The sequence below is a fragment of the Capsicum annuum genome, chromosome 10 (assembly GCF_002878395.1).
Source record: "Capsicum annuum cultivar UCD-10X-F1 chromosome 10, UCD10Xv1.1, whole genome shotgun sequence".
Lineage (NCBI taxonomy): Eukaryota > Viridiplantae > Streptophyta > Magnoliopsida > Solanales > Solanaceae > Capsicum > Capsicum annuum.
In genome coordinates, this window is record NC_061120.1 from 3,978,476 (window position 1) to 3,996,282 (window position 17,807).

At 36.6% G+C, this 17,807-nt stretch overlaps 2 protein-coding genes across 3 annotated transcripts; one reads left to right on the forward strand and one right to left on the reverse strand.

Moving 5' to 3' along the window:
* The first annotated feature begins 1,100 nt into the window (after positions 1 to 1,100).
* On the forward strand, positions 1,101 to 6,510 carry LOC107845563 (ribose-phosphate pyrophosphokinase 4). Its single transcript, XM_016689965.2, has 7 exons — positions 1,101 to 1,387; positions 3,740 to 4,055; positions 4,623 to 4,718; positions 4,801 to 4,869; positions 4,962 to 5,090; positions 6,019 to 6,118; positions 6,217 to 6,510. Exons 1-7 carry the CDS (start codon positions 1,263 to 1,265, stop codon positions 6,345 to 6,347), a joined length of 966 nt encoding a protein of 321 aa, XP_016545451.1. The 5' UTR covers positions 1,101 to 1,262; the 3' UTR covers positions 6,348 to 6,510.
* Positions 6,511 to 7,064: 554 nt separating this feature from the next.
* On the reverse strand, positions 7,065 to 17,013 carry LOC107845363 (protein MEI2-like 2). 2 transcript variants are annotated; one of them, XM_016689640.2, is made up of 13 exons: positions 16,781 to 17,013; positions 13,241 to 13,294; positions 13,008 to 13,136; positions 12,467 to 12,924; positions 11,629 to 11,787; positions 11,435 to 11,551; positions 11,168 to 11,319; positions 9,857 to 9,948; positions 8,792 to 9,722; positions 8,626 to 8,710; positions 8,433 to 8,501; positions 7,919 to 8,098; positions 7,065 to 7,803 (listed from the first exon to the last, which is right to left on the reverse strand). In XM_016689640.2, the coding sequence occupies exons 2-13, from the start codon at positions 13,281 to 13,283 to the stop codon at positions 7,675 to 7,677; spliced, it is 2,544 nt and encodes an 847-aa protein (XP_016545126.2). In that variant the 5' UTR covers positions 13,284 to 13,294; positions 16,781 to 17,013; the 3' UTR covers positions 7,065 to 7,674. The 2 variants fall into 2 exon arrangements, with proteins under 2 accessions (XP_016545126.2, XP_016545127.2); XM_016689641.2 differs by having other exon boundaries at positions 13,241 to 13,306; positions 16,781 to 16,962.
* Positions 17,014 to 17,807: the final 794 nt, after the last annotated feature.

Below are 17,807 nucleotides of genomic sequence, written 5' to 3' on the forward strand. Positions count from 1 at the left end.
ATACCAAAATTTTCTGCAATTAACCCTCAAACTATCAAAATTTATGTATATATCTCGACAAATATTAAAATTTTATATAATTAAGCTCCAAACTATCGAGATCTATAATTGTTTGCCCTTATTTTATTTTTAACTAGTAGTAGCAAAGTACACCAAGTTAGTGGTTGACTTAAACCTTCATATGCTGCTCAAAACCTTGAAAACACAAGCATACATAACACCCAGTGAACTAATTATGTATCTCGACATATTTAAAATTGAGATTTCAGTAATTCTACAAAATATCAGATTTTTTGTGATTGAACTTCAAATTATCAAGATTTATGTTTGTATCTCGACAGATCCAGAATTGAGATTTCAATAATTATGTAGAATATCAAAATTTTTTGCAATTAAACTTCAAACTGTCGAAATTTCTGTATGAATCTCGACAGATCTAAAGTTCAGATTTCATTAATTATACAAAATATTAAATTTTTCTGTAATTAAATTTTAAACTATCGAGATTTATGTATATATTTCGACTGATCCAAAATAGAAATTTCAATAATTATATAAAATATCAAATTTTTCTGTAATTAAGCTTCAACAACAAGAACAAACTCGATGTATTCCCACATAGTAGGTATGAAGAGGGTAAAATGTACGTTGTCCATACCACTAAAGAGGTTATTTCCAATCGACCCCGCTCAAGACTCTGTAATTAAGCTTCAAACTATCAAAATTTATATATGTATCTCGATAAATCCAAAATTGATATTTCAATAATTATGTAAATATCAAAATTTTTATATAATTAACCTCCAAACTATGAAAATTTATATTATTTGCCCTTATTTACTACTTCCTCCGTTTCACAATAAGTGAATTGTTGGAGCAATTTTAATGTTTCAAAATAAGTGAATGGTTTACAATTCAAAGTAAATGTTGAAAAAAAAATTCAAATTTACCCTTCATTAAATATGCATTGGGAGTGATGTATCATTTGTCTTTATTTTTTTGAAGAGAGTGAAAATAGAAACATATAATAAATTTATGTTTTTTTTCTTTTTTTTCTTAATATGTGTGTTAAAATTAAATAATTAACTTATTTTGGTACAAGGGAGAATTAATTTTTTCCAACTAGTAGTAGCAAAGTACACCAAATAAGTGGTTGACTAAAACCCTCACATGCTGCCCAAAACCTTAGAAACACAAACATACATAACCCCTATCTCTCTCTCACACAGAGACCGACACACTGACACAGAGAGTATCTGTAGATGGAGAAGGAAAGTGTGATGAAGAAGAAGCAAGTGCTTCTGTACTACTGTGTTGAAATGGAAGATGTGGCTCTTAAAATTGCTTCTGAATCTGACTCTATTATCCTTCATTCTATTAACTGGAGGTGTTCTATTCCAACTTTGTATTATCAAGATTGCTATATATGTGCAAGTTTACAATATTTACTTGAGTTTCCTGTAGAAAGATTATAAGTGGGTTGAATTCAAAAATTGAATAAAGATTCCTCACTTTCTTGTTAAAAATTGGGGGGGGGGGGGGGGGGGGGGGGGGGGGGGGGGTGGGGAGATTGTGTGTTGGGATGAGCTTAAAAGGGTAAAATCAAGAAAATATGAAGTGGGTTGGATCCAAAATTGAATAAAGATTCCTCCTTTTTTGGGTTAAAAGTTGGTGTGTGTGTGTGTGTGGGGGGGGGGGGGGGGGGAGTGGATTCAGATTATTTATTGGGATGAGCTTAAAAGGGTAAAATCAAGAAAATATTAAGTGGGTTGAAAAATGAATAAAGATTCCTCCTTTTCTTGTTAAAAGTTGTGGGGGGTGTGGAGGGGAGGGGGGGATTCATATTGTGTGTTGGGATGAGCTTAAAAGGGTAAAATCAAGAAAATATCTAGTGGGTTGAATTCAAAATTGAATAAAGATTCCTCCTTTTCTTGTTAAAAGTTGTGGTGTGTGAGTGTGTGTGGAGAAAAGGGGTGGGGTTCATATTCTGTGTTGGGATGAGCTTAGAAGGGTAAAATCAAGAAAATATTGAGTGGTTTGAATCCAAAATTGAATAAAGATTCCTCCTTTTCTTGTTAAAAGTTGTTGTGTGAGAGCGTGTGTGGAGGGGGGGGGGGGGGGGCAGATTATTGTGTATTGGGAAGAGCTTAAAAGGGTAAAATGAGGAAAATATTAAGTGGATGGAATTCAAAATCGAATGAAGATTCCTCCTTTTATTGTTGGGGGGTGTTAGAGTGGATTAGAGTCCCACGTTCGTTGGGGAATGTATTGGTGGTCTGATTATATGGACCTCGGCAATATTCACCTCATGAGCTAACTTGTGGGATTGAGTTAGACCCGGGTGTCATATCTTTATGGGGTGTATTGGGATGAGCTTAAACAAACGGTAAAATGAAGGAAATATTAAGTGGGTCGAATAAAGATTCCTCCTTTTTGTTGTTAAATTTTGGGCGGGGCGTTAATGCAGATAGTGTGTTGGGATGGACGATACATCATGTTAAAAGGGTAGAAATGAAGGAAATATTAAGTGGATCAAAGCCAAAATGAGTCTAGAGGCGTAGATATTGGGTAGAAAATGCAAATACATGGTTTGAGGCTTTGAGCCAAAGTAATTGGATTCTGTCGGACTGTAGGTGAAACTGTAGCTCCAACCCCGCCAAAATCAAACCAAGATTCCTCATTTTTCTGGTTGAAAGCTTTTCCGGGGAGTGATTCAAATTCCGTTTTGTGGTGGACAATGTTATCATGTTAAAAATTAAAACGGTAAAATGAAGGAAGCTTCAATATGATTTTGGTATCGTGAATAGTCTTATACTTTAGTATAGTAGATCCATAGACCTCATTTCTTATGGTTTGTGAAATATAGATGCTTACGTAGTAAAATTCGATCGAGGAAAGACTTAAATCAACACTATACTGTACCTTAATCTGGAAGTAGTTGCTTCAGCTATGTTGAATGTACTATATCAATTCTGCTCTATTCGGACCTATTTCATTCACGATTGATTATTTTGTATGATGACCATCCACCTGCCGCAACCCTTTTCCTTAATCTTGGTTTTAGACTGGTTATCTTTGCTAAACTTGCATTGGCCAAAGTTTGAGGAATGTCGTAACAAGACCTAAAATTAGGTTGGTGCGCAGAAAAGAGGTTATTGTTAAATTATTGTTTTAGGGAAGTCTACAAAGTGGCCGACAAGCTAGCATTCATGAGCCATGCCATTGATGCTATTCGTGTTTATACTATCCCTAACTCCATACCAAGTCAGATAAAGGGGCTTCTTAATATAGACAGATGGCAATTTCCTTCATTTAGAGTCAAAAGAAGGAACGGGGATGAATTCTCAAAAAAAAAAAAAAAAAAAAGGGAAGCCGGGGATAATCTTCTATGACCCCCCCCTTGAAGTGGTTTTAGGGATTTCTTGGTTATAAAAAAAGACCTACGTTCGGCCAAGGTTTAGTGGTAAAAAGATGTTGAATGTTTTAAATAATAATCAGGTCAAAGGAAAAGGTTCATAAGTTATAACATCATTTTTGCATTGGTTACACAAAAGTTTGATTAGATAGGTTCCTGCCGATTCTGTAATTGCCCAAATAATTGTACCTTCAATTGGCAATTGGTATGCTAGTGCATTTGATTTGGTAACTAATAACCTTGAAATGATGCTATTATTTGTACCATGGTTGGCGTTGACTCTTTCCTGCAACAAATGCTAACCAATATGGATTTATGTGCCAGGAGTTTTGACGATGGTTTCCCAAATCTCTTTATAAACAATGCACATGATATCCGAGGGCAGCATGTTGCTTTTTTAGCATCGTTCAGCTCACCAGGAGTCATCTTTGAACAACTTTCTGTGATATTCGCACTCCCAAGGCTGTTTGTCGCCTCATTTACACTTGTGTTACCTTTCTTCCCGACCGGTACCTTTGAGAGAATGGAAGAAGAAGGAGATGTAGCCACTGCGTTTACCATGGCCAGAATAATATCAAATATTCCGATATCAAGGGGTGGTCCGACCAGCTTAGTTATCTATGACATACATGCATTACAGGTTGATTTAGTTCTCTACGCAATTGTAGGCCTTTTGTATTCACATTGCCTTCTTATTTGATGTGATGGTATCTTTTGGCTATTTGTATTTAAGATTCAGTTTGCGATCATTTAGAAGTATTAATGCTTTCTTCTTTCACGTAATCATATTGTACATCCTAATTGGCTTTAAGGTTATGCTTCTTCGGTTTATTAGTTGCTATGTTTTCTTTACTGTCATTTTTCCTTTTCACGCCTACTTTTATTTGTTATACTCGAGTCGAGGGTCCTCCTGAGACCCCCTCTCTACCTCTACAAGGTATGGGTAAGGTCTACGTACACTCTATCCTCCCTAGACCCCACTTGTGGGCTTTCACTGGTTATGTTGTTATTGTTGTTGTACACTTCTTTGGTTTCCTAAAAATTTTCATAGTTATACTGCAATGTTCCCCGTATATATGCGTCGGAAGAGTATTATGGTTTTATGTTTGTCTTGCAAAGTCTAATTTTTTTATATGATATAGATACTCTGAAGATTTTCTAGGTATCTATAGTTCTCCGTTTAACATACTTATCTTTTTTTCTGCAGGAGAGGTTCTATTTTGGAGATAATGTGCTGCCTCTGTTTGAGACCGGAATTCCACTGCTGAAGCGAAGGCTTCAGCAGCTTCCAAACTCCGAAAAGGTGAGCAGAAGTCGTGCTATATTTTCAATAAAGTACCTTGAGGTGTAGTGACATGACATCTTAACGTCTTTTTATTTTCCAGATAGTTATAGCCTTTCCTGATGATGGAGCTTGGAAGAGGTTTCACAAGCAATTAGTTCACTATCCCACCGTTAGTTAAAAATTATGCTTTCCTACTATGATTTCTGCATATTGCTACCCAATCTTGAACTTATTTGTAATCAGCGGATTATCTTATTTTAGGTTATCTGCACTAAAGTGCGTGAAGGTGATAAGAGGATCGTCAGGCTAAAAGAGGGTAATCCCACTGGCTGTCATGTGGTTATTGTTGATGATTTGGTCCAGTCTGGAGGTACCCTAATTGAATGCCAGGTACGGTACTCTTGCCACTTTAGACCTGACAAGGGTACTTAAGTGTGACAATCATTTGAAACTTTTAACGTCTCTTGGTCCGTCTGGATCTGTCTTGGGTTGGTTGAGTAATCGTTCTGATTGCTCGATGTCATTTTTGTCCTTCGTTTTGGTGTGATAGCACACAGATTTTAGGACATTTAAACCCAAACAAGATGATTTCTTTACAAGAACACGACAAGGGAAGTGAGCAGATTTATCCGGTAAAGTTGCTACTTTGTGACCAAGTGGTCAAGGGTTCAAGCCTCGGAAACAGTCTCTTGCAGAAATGCAAGGTAAGACTGCGTACAATACACCCTTGTGGTGGGGCCCTTCCCCGGACCCAGGCGCTTTAGTGCACTAGGTTAATCTTACCTGCCCATTTCCTGTAAATCTTTAAATGAGCCAATTGCCAAGACATCATTTTGTCCGCAAATGGCTTAGAACGGACATATGGCCATTCGCCCTCAACAGTTTTTGGCTTTAGTTACAGTACAGGAACATAATTGGATGGGTTAAGAGTTATTCACTTCAGAACTAATAACGTTCTTGGATTTACATATATCTCCTTTGAAGGTCTTGATGACACGAAGAATGTTTTATCCACGCCTCCACCACTTAGTGGGTGTTTGGATTGGCTTATTTTTAGATGTTTTAGCTTTTAAGCACTTTTTAAATTTTGGTAGTGTTTGACAAAGTAAAAATGTGCTTTTAAGCACTTATTTTTAAGTCAAAATAAGTGCTTATAAGCCAAAAGCAGGGTAATAGCAACTTATGGCTTTTGGCTTTTAAGCTACTTATTAAAAGCCAATCCAAACAGGCCCTTAATGCATTGTAGTTTAAAAAAGGCGTCGACTCAACTTTGATGAGTTCATTCATATGACAAGTTGCTATTATACTTTAACTCCAGAAAGTTTTGGCTGCTCATGGTGCATCAAAAGTTAGTGCTTATGTGACCCATGGAATTTTCCCTAAGCGGTCGTGGGAGCGTTTTCTTCACAAGAATGATGGTAACACTCCGAATCCATGTTCATCTGCCTTTTCGTTAAGCACCCCTCTTACTATCCGTGTTTCTGAATGTCTCCGATGATTTTGTTGTGTTGTGAAGGTTCAGAGAAAGCGTTCGCTTACTTTTGGACCACGGATTCATGTCCTCATACTGTGAAAGCTATCGCGAATAAGGCTCCATTTGAAGTTATTAGTTTGGCAGGATCAATAGCTGATGCTCTTCAAATCTGACAACATTAGACAGAATCAGTTGTGAAACTTTGTTCAGTGACATGTTGCAAGGGATCTTTTATAAGTTGGCCTAGCTGAGACATTTCCTGTTGTTACAGAAACTTGTCTTTGCATAGATATGTCAACTGATTTCCTAAAGGAGGAGTCACTCTTTTTTGTTGTTCTTGCTGCATCGTCAAGAAGTCTCGTGTGCTTTTATATTTTGTTTGTTATATCATGATCTGTCATGAATGGATGGTCTATCGAAAACAACCGCTCTAGTTCATCTGAGGTAGTGAGGTAGTGAGGTAGTGGTATGGACTGCGTACACTTTACCCTTCCCAGACCCCAATCACTAGGTATGGTGTTGCATCGTCGAGAATTCTCAGTGACCACATTGGGAGTAAAACACTCCCAACGATGGTGATTCCATACTCCAAGTTCGAACCCGAGACCTCTATAATGCATATGTATGGTCTATCAACAGCTTAGAATGAGTTAGAACATGAACTCCCAAAACACACTAGCAACATCACTTAATAAGAATAGAATAGTTTCCTAGCAATTGCCCACAGGTTTTTGGTTCAGTAGCAAGAATATACGACATATCAGCGTATCCAGTATAGTCTCAAAAGTGGGATCTAGAGAGGATAGAGGGTACGATGCAGACCTTACACCTCTACCTTCCCTGATGAACCATAAACAAATCAATCGACTATTCCTCGATACTAAAACAAGTCAGATCAACGATACAGATCTTATATATCGCTCTCCATCATTCATTAATACAAGGGTTCATCGTTATTAACTACCATGACGATGACCATCAAACTGCGATAATATACAAACACTGATTACAGAGACAACAGAAGCTCAGTTTAACCACAAATGTGATTAAATACAACAGTAACCAGCCAGTCATTACATGATTCAAGAAAGAATGCAGGGTCTGTAAATCTCCCTCCTATACACTTATCAAACAGCCCCACCAATATAACAGCAAGTATTCCCAACCACCACAAGAAGCATAACAGCCAAAGGCATTGCTTGCAACTGGTAAAGCATATCAGCAAGAGAGAAACTTCACATGTTAGCTGAATGCTTAAAACCTTATTTTTACTCCACCCCCTTCGTTAAATAGATCAATTCGTCATCATTCTACATACAAACAAAACGCTCTCTGCCTCCGGTAACAATTCGTCCTACATGTTCTAGCGTGCCTTTCGTCCAAAAAGCAGACACTACTAGCACACGTAAGTAACTATATGCAGTTTCCCGGTTTCATTGATAAGTTTATGTACTCGAATTTCTATTCACAGTTAGAACGCTTGATTCCCATGGTTGATGGTCAGCTGCTTCCGGTGAATAGCTCTGGTCTCCCATCTAGATCACCTGTTGGGCTATCAAGAGAATCTCCTGAATACGACCCATCAGGTCGACGGATACAAATGTTCAGGTTGCTGGATGGCAACGTTTCCTGGACGAACCAAATAAGCAATCAGTTTATAAGCATATGACTCCATTTTATTCACCACAACGAACGGAGTCATTCAATTATACAACGATACACTATACTATATGACTAATTGTACCTCATCAGCTGCCTCTTGGCCCTCTGACTGGAAAAGAATTGGTCGGCACCTTTTGTCTTCATTCATCAAGCTTGAGTTCTGGAAGTGAGTAACCAAAGCTACCTTTCCCTGAATACGTGCGTAAGCCAACGATGCAACTTTTTCACTGTTAAACTTTTCCCACTTCTTCCCATTGAACGCCTGCACAAATTTCTAAGGTTATAAGTCATTCTAAAATAGATAGAACATTCAGATTAGTTATGGAGACAAAAATATATACATGCAAATTTTTCACCAAATAAATACTCCCTGTCTACCAATTTGTGTCATATTTTGCTTTTTAGGCTGTCCAAAAATAAAATGTCTATGACTTGTTTTAAACTACAAGTTTCAAAAGTTTTTCTTTCTTTCTTAAACACGTGTCTAGTCAAACACTGCCACATAAAACTGGGACGAAGGGACTATGTGGTTAATACAGTATATGCTTGCTACACACAAAAAGACAACTAAAAGGAATTGGGAAAGAACTCAAAACCTCATAAAAGGATACTATATGTGCAGGAGACACCATGTTGATGAAGGCATAACCAACATTACATTTGTTCTGAAACAGCAAACAATGAAAAAATTAGTTCTACCTTCAGTTTATATAAGTAACTCAAAAGTTTTAAAGGAGATTTCTATATAAATTTATCGAAAAATGTTAACAAATGAAAGAAATACACTACCTTGAAATCAATTGGCAAATACAGGAAATCATATGTACTCGTATGAGTCTCATCAATTGCTGCAAGTAGCATCTTTGAAGTGTACCTTAAAAGAAGAAGAAAAACACAAACTATTATTAAAAATCTTACCAAAATGCATATGATTTACAATTTCAATAGTTCTTACTTGTTTGGGATGTTTTTAATCATCAAAGTGGTCCTAGTATCTCCTCCACTTTTGATTTTCTCCAAATCAAGCTGATACTGTTTCTTGTTGTCAATCTGATTACTACCACTCTCAAATTTTCGACTTCGACCACGTTCAATTAGTCCTTCGCCATTAACTGTTCCTGCTCCTCCGTAAGAGCCATTTCCGAAAAATATAGGTCCATTCCTTGTCATTGGCATCATTCTAGAGCTAGGAGAACCACTTTCAGTAAAGTTCCCGGTAAGAGAAACACCCATGTTCATTGCTCCCAGGCTGCCTATATTCATTACCTGATTTCCACTGTTATGACTAGAACCTCCGCTGCCAAACGCATGTGGGTTAATATATGATGTTTGCGGAGATTCCGGGAAAAAACCAAAATGCCTATCTAGAGGTTTTCCGGATGGAGCAGACCCCACATGAAGTGATCCAAGGAAAGAGCTCTGCCTACGTGAATGGAGATAGCCTTGTCCTTGTCCATTTGATGCAAATGGATGTGCCATTGATGAAGTTGGCCATATAGGAGATTCGGTACGTTCCGAGTGAATAGGGGGACTACCCCAAAGAAACTGTGGACCAGTAAGTGTTCCAGTACCAGATGCCTTAGAGTTACCAAATGACATAGATCCCATGCTTAAAGCTGGTTTCTGATCAGGGACTGAAAAAGAATGCTGATAGCCCACTCCTTGCACCGACTTTGGACTAGTAGTTACCTGATTCAAATGGCCAATCCTTGCATGGTCTTTACCAATGGGTGCAATCTTCGGACTTGAGTGGTGTCCAGGAAGAATAGAGGCCAGCCCTGGCATAAGATTACCATTTGCCGGGCTGAGATTTCTCAGACCAGGTGATTGACTATAACCTCGCACTGGGTTGGGTTCAACTGGACTGCCAAAGTTAGACCAGCTGCCTGTTAAATATAACACCATTAACACATCATCTTATCAGGTTATAGACTCTCCGAGGTTAACATCAGCCGCTTTGTTACTTGATCGAAAAATTAAAAGGCATTAAAAACAGCATCTATTACAACAATGAAAATACCTGGAGGAGAACTGGTCACCGGTGATCCAACTGAGTGCCTAAATGATCGAATATCATCATGTTCCAATTCTTGACTTAGTTGCTGCATCAAACTAGACATGAAAAGAAAATTAATTTTCTTCCTAACTGGTCAACAACTTGCATAACATGCCACATCAATCAGAATGATGGAACATGTTTTTTCCCCAATCCAAGCAAATTAATAATAAGCCTCTGCAGATGGAGAATAATCATAACAAATTTCTTGGGAGAAGGAAAAGGCTGGGGAATACACTAATGCATCTTTGAGACGTTCTTTATATGTATTTGATTAATACTCATCAGCTGTTTGAACATTCAACGCAAATTTTGTAAGGGAAGGGAGGTGGGAGGAGTGTTGGAAGAGTTCTAATATCACCCTAGAACAAGGCCTACTGCCGAATACCCTCACATAGAAAGGCAAGCATGATACAAGCAACAGCGACCTGCCTAAATTGACCAATGCGCACAAAAACTTAGAATGACTAACATCATGGCGAACACTATATATATTACTAAAGAACTAAACTTGGTGAAGTCATTAGTGAAATTCAAACATCAGATATATTACTAAACAGAAAAATTATTACAGCACCATAGTAATACTATATATAGGGCAAAGAAAAATATGTGGCTGCAGCATTGACATCTCATAACTCATTCATAGAATTATTACGGCTAAAACTTAGTGAGGGTGTGAAATTTTGTGGAAATACTTGACGCAGAATCATAAGCATAACAAAGCCGAACATATTTGCAGCAGAATCCCAGTTTTGCAGCTATACTTTGACAGTACGATAAGTCCAAAATCCATATTACTGGAGCAACGGTGTTCTTTTATTACCAGAGCAATGGTCTTGGAGGCTACTAACAGAAGATAACACCCAAACAGAAAGTAAGTTCCATCACCAGTCAACTTGCGGTTATACAATTTGACAGTCCAGTGAAGCCCAAAATCCATATTAACGGGGTAATGGGGTCATAGCCTCCTAACAGAGCATTCCATCCAGAAAAGAAAGAAATTTCATCTTAAACAAAAAGCAAATGGATCCAAGAAATTCTAGCATGCTCAGTACCAACATGAGTATCACACTTTCTGTTACATACTGAATTACCAGAAAGAGTATTTTTGGCTCACTTTCTTTTGCATTAAGTTTTCTTCCTTTTTCTCATACATGTCTGTCCATAAGCACTTGTAAATTGGGGCAAAATGCTTGCTTATAAATTTCATCATGAAATTACACCGAAAAGTGAAAACAATGGCAAGTTCTTAATCGCAGAACCAGAACATACTTTCTACGGGCTCCACCTGGACGGCTGGGTTCAAGTTTTATCCGCTTTCCAGCTATGTCACTACGATTTAATGCTTTAAGAGCTGCATCAGCTGCTCTGACATCGTAGAATTCGATGAACTTATGATGGCGTTTATGTGGTGTTTCCCTGATCTGCATTTTACATGAACATAATTTAGTGGAGCTTAAAAGTTTTAGAATTGCGGATAGACACAAGAACATCAAAATAATATAGCATTAACAGTGAACAATTAAGCAAAAGTGATACCTCCTTGACTTCCCCATATGCTCCAAAGATTTGCCGAAGATCCTCATTGGATACCGATGGATCCAAGTTGAACACAACAAGAGTACCTTGGTTAATATCTTTCTCTGATGGATTTTCCTGGATGCAGCAATAAAGAACATTAGTTAGAATTGTCCTTCCATGTTCGCATATGTCCACATAATATGGATTCAAACCTTAGGAATGGAAAAATGAATGTCGAGCTTTCTTCGTCTCAAGGGCTTATTTTGTAGAGCACGCATTGCAGTTCGAGCAGCTCGGATGTCATAGTAAGATATCATCACAAAGCCCCTATGCTTGCATGCAGTATATAGGGTTCTGATATCACCAAATTGCTTCAAAAAAGATATAGTAATACTAGGTTAGATGTCCCCCATCAACATCAATTCAAATCAAGGACTCCAGCGACGAAAGAAAGTGAAAATCCTCTTTAAAAATTAACAGACAAACACAAAGCAAGACACAGAAAAAGAGACGGGAAACAAGTGCTGAAAACAGAAGCATCGGTTGAATATAATACACATAGTCTAAAGTATCAGATTATTGGTCAAATTCTTCAACTTCCTTTTGTTAGCCAAAAGAACCAAAATAAATAAATAAATAAATAATCACCCAACCCAACCAAGTAAGGTCCAACCATCTGTTTTTATTCTGTCTTAATTCCAGTCGAGCAAAACATATGACACCTCTGAGTCCGGAAATAGGTGATCAGAGAAACCAGATCAGGAAGGAGGGCAGCACGGTGCACAAAGCATAAGGGCCACACCTCAAGGGGTGTGATGTAGACAGTCTACCCTATTGCAAGCATTAGTGGCTGCCTAAACGGCTTGAACCCCTGACCTATAGGTCACACAAAGACAACTTTACCGTTCAAGCATATGAAGTCATCCGAAAGAAAATATCCCTAGCACAAACTGAATGAACAAGCACTTCAACTGCAGCAAAGGAAGCATAGAAAAAGGAGTAGCAAATTAACAGAGGCGAATTTAAAGAATATGGTAAGTTAACCATTACCTCAAAGAGAGCTTTCAACTCTGAGTCCTCCACGTTGCTGTTAATATTTCGAACAAATAATGTCCTTGATGGATGCTCTCCATATGGGTGTTCCCCCACAACAGTTGCAGCACCATTTGGAACACTATAATGTCCACTACTGCTTCCAGGAATACCATCATACATGCTTAAGTTTGCAAAACCATTAAGTAAATTATTTTGATCCTCGGGTTCCATTTCTAGTCCTCCACTGCCGAAAAAATCATCTTCCAAGTCCTCCACCTGAGACGGTAATCCACTAAGATCAAAGTCATCCATTAAGCCTGCTAGTAGCTCATCTTCATCCCCTGGAAGCAAGAACCCAACTGGACTTGACTCAGCCTCTTCTAACGGATCTTTAATTTTATCTTCCAACTGAAGCTTGCTTAAGCTAGGTGAGCTATCGTCAATAGATTGACCATCGGACTCATTAAAGTTTACTGCACATCAGTAAAAACAGTTAAAAGGTCTTCGTCTTAAATTGAAGGACACCAAGACTATTGAAAAATAAGATTATACTCACATTTCGCATGTGGTAGCACAGGCAATGAGCTAGAGAACAAGCTTGTATCAGTTGATGCATGATATGCGGCAGATCCAAGGGGAATGGCCCAAGCATTCTTCTCTTTGTAAGGAATCTTTGTTGAAGCAGCTATTCGGATCGTAAAAGAGTGTAAAGCATGAATTCATCGAGAGCATAACAAAATTGTACCAAAACTGGCGTATGATTTTCATAAGCTAAAACAATAGTTTTACCTTCAGAATTGTCTGACATAGGTTTCTTTAAAGGCTTCTCCATTTAGTCAGTTCCTGCAAATATGACTAAGAAATAAAATGCCAGGAGAAACATGATTCCAAAAGGGTAAGTATCAGAACTAAAATGTTTAAGTGCTATACATTGCGATTTGCCTAATAATGCCAGATAGAACTCGTTCAATAAGCAAATTTTGTTCAATAAATATGCACTAATTTATATAGAAGAGCTACATATTAAGAAGGTCTTTTTGGGCAGTTACATATTGTAAAAAGTCCGGAGCAAACCTTCCCTTACAACCCAAAGAATGAAAAAAAAATCAGTACATTCATCTTTGTAGCTGGAAATGAGTCATTCACATCGGTATTTGAACACATATTAAGTAACAAACAAAATATCTATCCTCAGACGTTTCAACAAAAGTATAAACCGACATGAATAATTAGTAAAATAGCGTCATGAGCAACAAAAGTACAAATCGACGTGTATAATTAGTATAATAGCGTTAAGAGTAACAAAAGTACAGACCGACATGAATAGTTCGCATAACACCATTAAGTTTCAAAACTTGCAATTAGGCATATGTATTCTACAGGATGAACATTTGAGTGCATAACATAAAAAACTAAACACCGTGCTTGAATGGATCAAAAATGCACAAGTTACGAACAGTTAAGACGAAGGAAGAACACTATCCTATACTTGATCAAGAATTAAACACCAGAAGAGCAACTATTCAATATATTATCACGAAGTTGAGATCTCTCTTTCACCCGTTTTTACTGTGAGGCCTTTATAATGCCACTTAACATTAAATCAACATGTAACAAGGAATAGAGTCCACAAGAAGTACCTAATACCAACGTCATTCTCAACCTATTCATCTTTTCGATAACATATTTCTCAACCTATTCATATAAGAAATGAAAATACTAATAGCAAGCAAGGCTGCTAAATTTAGAGAACATCTAATTCTCTAAAAATAATTATCTAGTATAAAAATGAAATTGGCTCAAATAGAATCGGACAAGTATAGAGGAGTTTATAAAGTTGAACCAAACTAGGTTGGAATTGAGAAGTAGTTTTTGTAGTACTAACTGTTACCCCCTCCAATTCAATTTGTTGTCTGGTTTTGACTTGGCACTGAGTTTAAGAAAATAAAGGAGGTCTTAAACTAAAGATATGTACAATGTACCAAAATATATTTAATCTTGTAGTCTTAAACATGCCACATGGAAATTTGAAATTAAAGAGTTGCCAGAAAGGGAAATAGATATTCTCTTTTGAAATGGGCTAAAAAAAGAAGACAAAAACACTGAAACAGCCCATGAAATTTACATTCCCTATCGGTAAAACCTACCCAAACCGAAAATCAACTGATTTATCAAATCTCATTACCTGACTAACTGATTTATCAAATCTCATTACCATACTAAGAAAGAAACACTAGAAACATGATTGTCATCGTTGTCAACTCCAATCAATTGAAACCATTAATACCAATATCATTCTCAACATGGACATGTAAGTAATTGACAACAGTAACATAAAACTCCACTACTGACTTTCTTAACTCAAAGTTCAATGCTTTGCGAAACCAGCAAAACAACTGACACAATTTCAGTGCCAAAACAAAAAGGAAACGATCAGCTCTTGAAATTTACTTTATTCACTACTCAATCGCTACCTAACCAAAAATCTACTGAACTCCATAAGCACATAGAGTTCTTGGAATTTACTTGTGGTCAACCCAACCCCATATCAAAAATGCTAAAACTAACCAAGCCACATAAGCAAACTCACAAGTAAATACTAAACAAACAATTGATTTCACCATCTTCCTCCCATAAAACTGAAATTAGCCCAAAACCCAAAAAGATCAGAACTTTTAAGAACTAAAACCAAAGAATAACACAATCTTCCACACAAAAGATACGAAATTCAATGAATAAGCAAGGACTCAAACATAAAATTCAAGCAAGAACTCGAACACCCACTCAAAATTCCCAATAATAAAATATTCTACTAAACTTAATCAAGACCCATAAGCACATTAAGTTCTTGAAATTCACTTAATTTGCTGATCAACCGTAAAAAGGGCAGCCCGGTGCACTAAAGCTCCAGCTATGCATGATAAGGTACGCAATCTTACCCTGCATTTCTATAGGAGGCTGTTTCCACGGCTTGAACCCGTGACCTCATGATCACATGGAGGCAACTTTACCAGTTCCACCAAGGCTCCCCTTCAAGTCAACCATTCCCCATATCAAAAAAGCTGAAACTACCAAAGTAACGCTAAACAAACAATTGATCTAACCACTTTTACCTCCCATAAAAACTGAAACTAGCTCAACCCCAAAAAAGATAACAATTTTTTCACACCTAAAACCCCATAAGAATATCGAGTTCTTGTAATTCACTTTAATTACTGGTCAACCATACAAAGAAAGATGAAGCATGCAACGAAACTCCAAACAAGCAACCTAGGTCGCTCGGACTCTCCAAAAATGTTGTCACACCCGTATAGGATCCTCCAAAATTGCACTACTTTTGAAGGATCCGACACGCACCCTATGACATTTTTGAAGAGTCCGAGCAACATAGCAAGCAACTGATTTCACCTTTTTAACCTCCCATAAAAGCTAAAAACAGCCAAAACCCCAGAAGAAAAAATACAACTTTTTCACAACTAAAACCCCATAACCATAAGCATGTTAGGTTCTTGAAATTCACTTTAATTTATGGTCAACCATACCACATATCAAAAAAAGATGAAACTTGCAAAGAAACTCCAAATAAACAACTGATTTCACCATTTTTACCTCCCCTAAAACCTGAAAATTTTCCCAAACCTAAAAAAGATCACCACTTTTTCACACCTAAACCCCCATAAAGCATATTAACTTCTTGTAATTCACTTTAATTTCTGGTCAACTATTTTCCATATCAAAAAAGCTAACATTTTTACCTCTCATTAAAACTGAAATTACCCACCACCACCACCACTCCCCACCCCACCAAAAAAAATCACAACTTTATCACACCTAAAACCCCATAAATCATATTAACTTCTTGTAATTCACTTTAATTCCTGGTCAACTATATCCCATATCAAAAAAAGCTAACATTTTTACCTCTCATAAAAAATGAAATTATCCAACCCTCCCCACCCCACCCACCCCAAAAAAAGATCACAACTTTTTCACACCTAAAACCCCATAAAGCATATTAACTTCTTGTAATTCACTCTAATTCCTGGTCAACTATATTCCATATCAAAAAAGCTAACATTTTTACCTCTCACATAAACTGAATTTACCCAACCCCACCCCACCCCTCCCCACCCCCACCCCCCAAAAAGATCACAACTTTTCACACCAAAAACCAAAAACAACAACACAATCATCCCCAAAAAACACACAAAATACAATGAATTCAACCAATAACTCAAACACCCACTTCATAATTTCACAAAAAAAATATATTCTACTAACACAAAAATCAAAAAAAAAAAAAAAAAAAAAGGTGGAACAAGAATTTACCTCATAGAGCAATACCAATTCCCCAAAAAATCACGATGATCTTGATTTTCTTGAACAGTTTTCTTGTACTCAAAAGCAGCAAAGAAGAAAGATACAGTTTTCTTGTACACTTTTTACTTCCTTTTTAGAGAGAGAGAGAGAGAGAGAGAATGATTGGAGCTTACAGACAGAGAACTCAGAAAGTATCTTGTATGTATAGACTATATAATATATAATATAATAAATAGAATTGCAATAATACACCAAAGTCATTTAAGGTAAAGAAAAATAAATGCTACTATATGATTTTTTTTATTCTGGGGCTTTGACCGGATTAATTTAGATTCACGATGAAAAAATTAATTTTAGAGAAATAGTTCTTTATTAAAAAAGGTTTGAGCTCGAGATTTATCGTTAGAATATATTTTATTTACACGATTTAAATATAAAATTATGATAAAAATATTCTCTATTTTTAATGACTCTATTCACTATTCTTGACGTTATTTATAGTTGACTCGTACGATTTGAGCTCGAGATATTCAATTTAGACATAATTTATAGAAGCAACTTTATTCATACGACTCAACTATATGACCTTAATTAAGAATGTATAATAATTATTGCAATAATACACCAAAATCGTACAAGGAAAAAAAAAGCTATATGATCTTATTTTATTGTGGGTTTTTGACTGGATTAATTCAGAGTCACGATGAGAAGTTTAATTTTTGAGAAATAGTTCTCTATTAAAGAAGGTTTGAGCTTGAGATTTATCGTTATGGATATATTTTATTGAGAAGTACTAACTTTATTTACACGGTTTAAATGTAAAATTAGGATTGAAATATTCTCTATTAAAAACGCTTTATTCACAATCCTTAATGTTATGTACAGTTGACTCGTAAGGTTTGAGCTCAAGTTCTTTGATTAAGACATAAATTTCATAAGCAACTTTATTCGTACGACTTAAATATATGACTTTTGATTAAGGATGTATAATAATTATTGCAGTAACACATCAAAATCATACAAGAAAAAAGAAAAA

Bases quoted from the DNA above. Each gene is read 5' to 3' on its own strand.
- LOC107845563 (XM_016689965.2), top strand. From the start codon at position 1,263: ATGGAGAAGGAAAGTGTGATGAAGAAGAAGCAAGTGCTTCTGTACTAC. The intron at 1,388-3,739 runs GTGTTCTATTCC...TTTATGTGCCAG, and splicing joins CTTCATTCTATTAACTGGAG to GAGTTTTGACGATGGTTTCC. The intron at 4,870-4,961 runs GTTAGTTAAAAA...ATCTTATTTTAG, and splicing joins AATTAGTTCACTATCCCACC to GTTATCTGCACTAAAGTGCG.
- LOC107845363 (XM_016689640.2), bottom strand. From the start codon at position 13,283: ATGGAGAAGCCTTTAAAGAAACCTATGTCAGACAATTCTGAAG. The intron at 11,320-11,434 runs GTATCACTTTTG...TGTAAAATGCAG, and splicing joins CATATGGGGAAGTCAAGGAG to ATCAGGGAAACACCACATAA. The intron at 9,723-9,856 runs GTATTTTCATTG...TATATTTAACAG, and splicing joins GGTGACCAGTTCTCCTCCAG to GCAGCTGGTCTAACTTTGGC.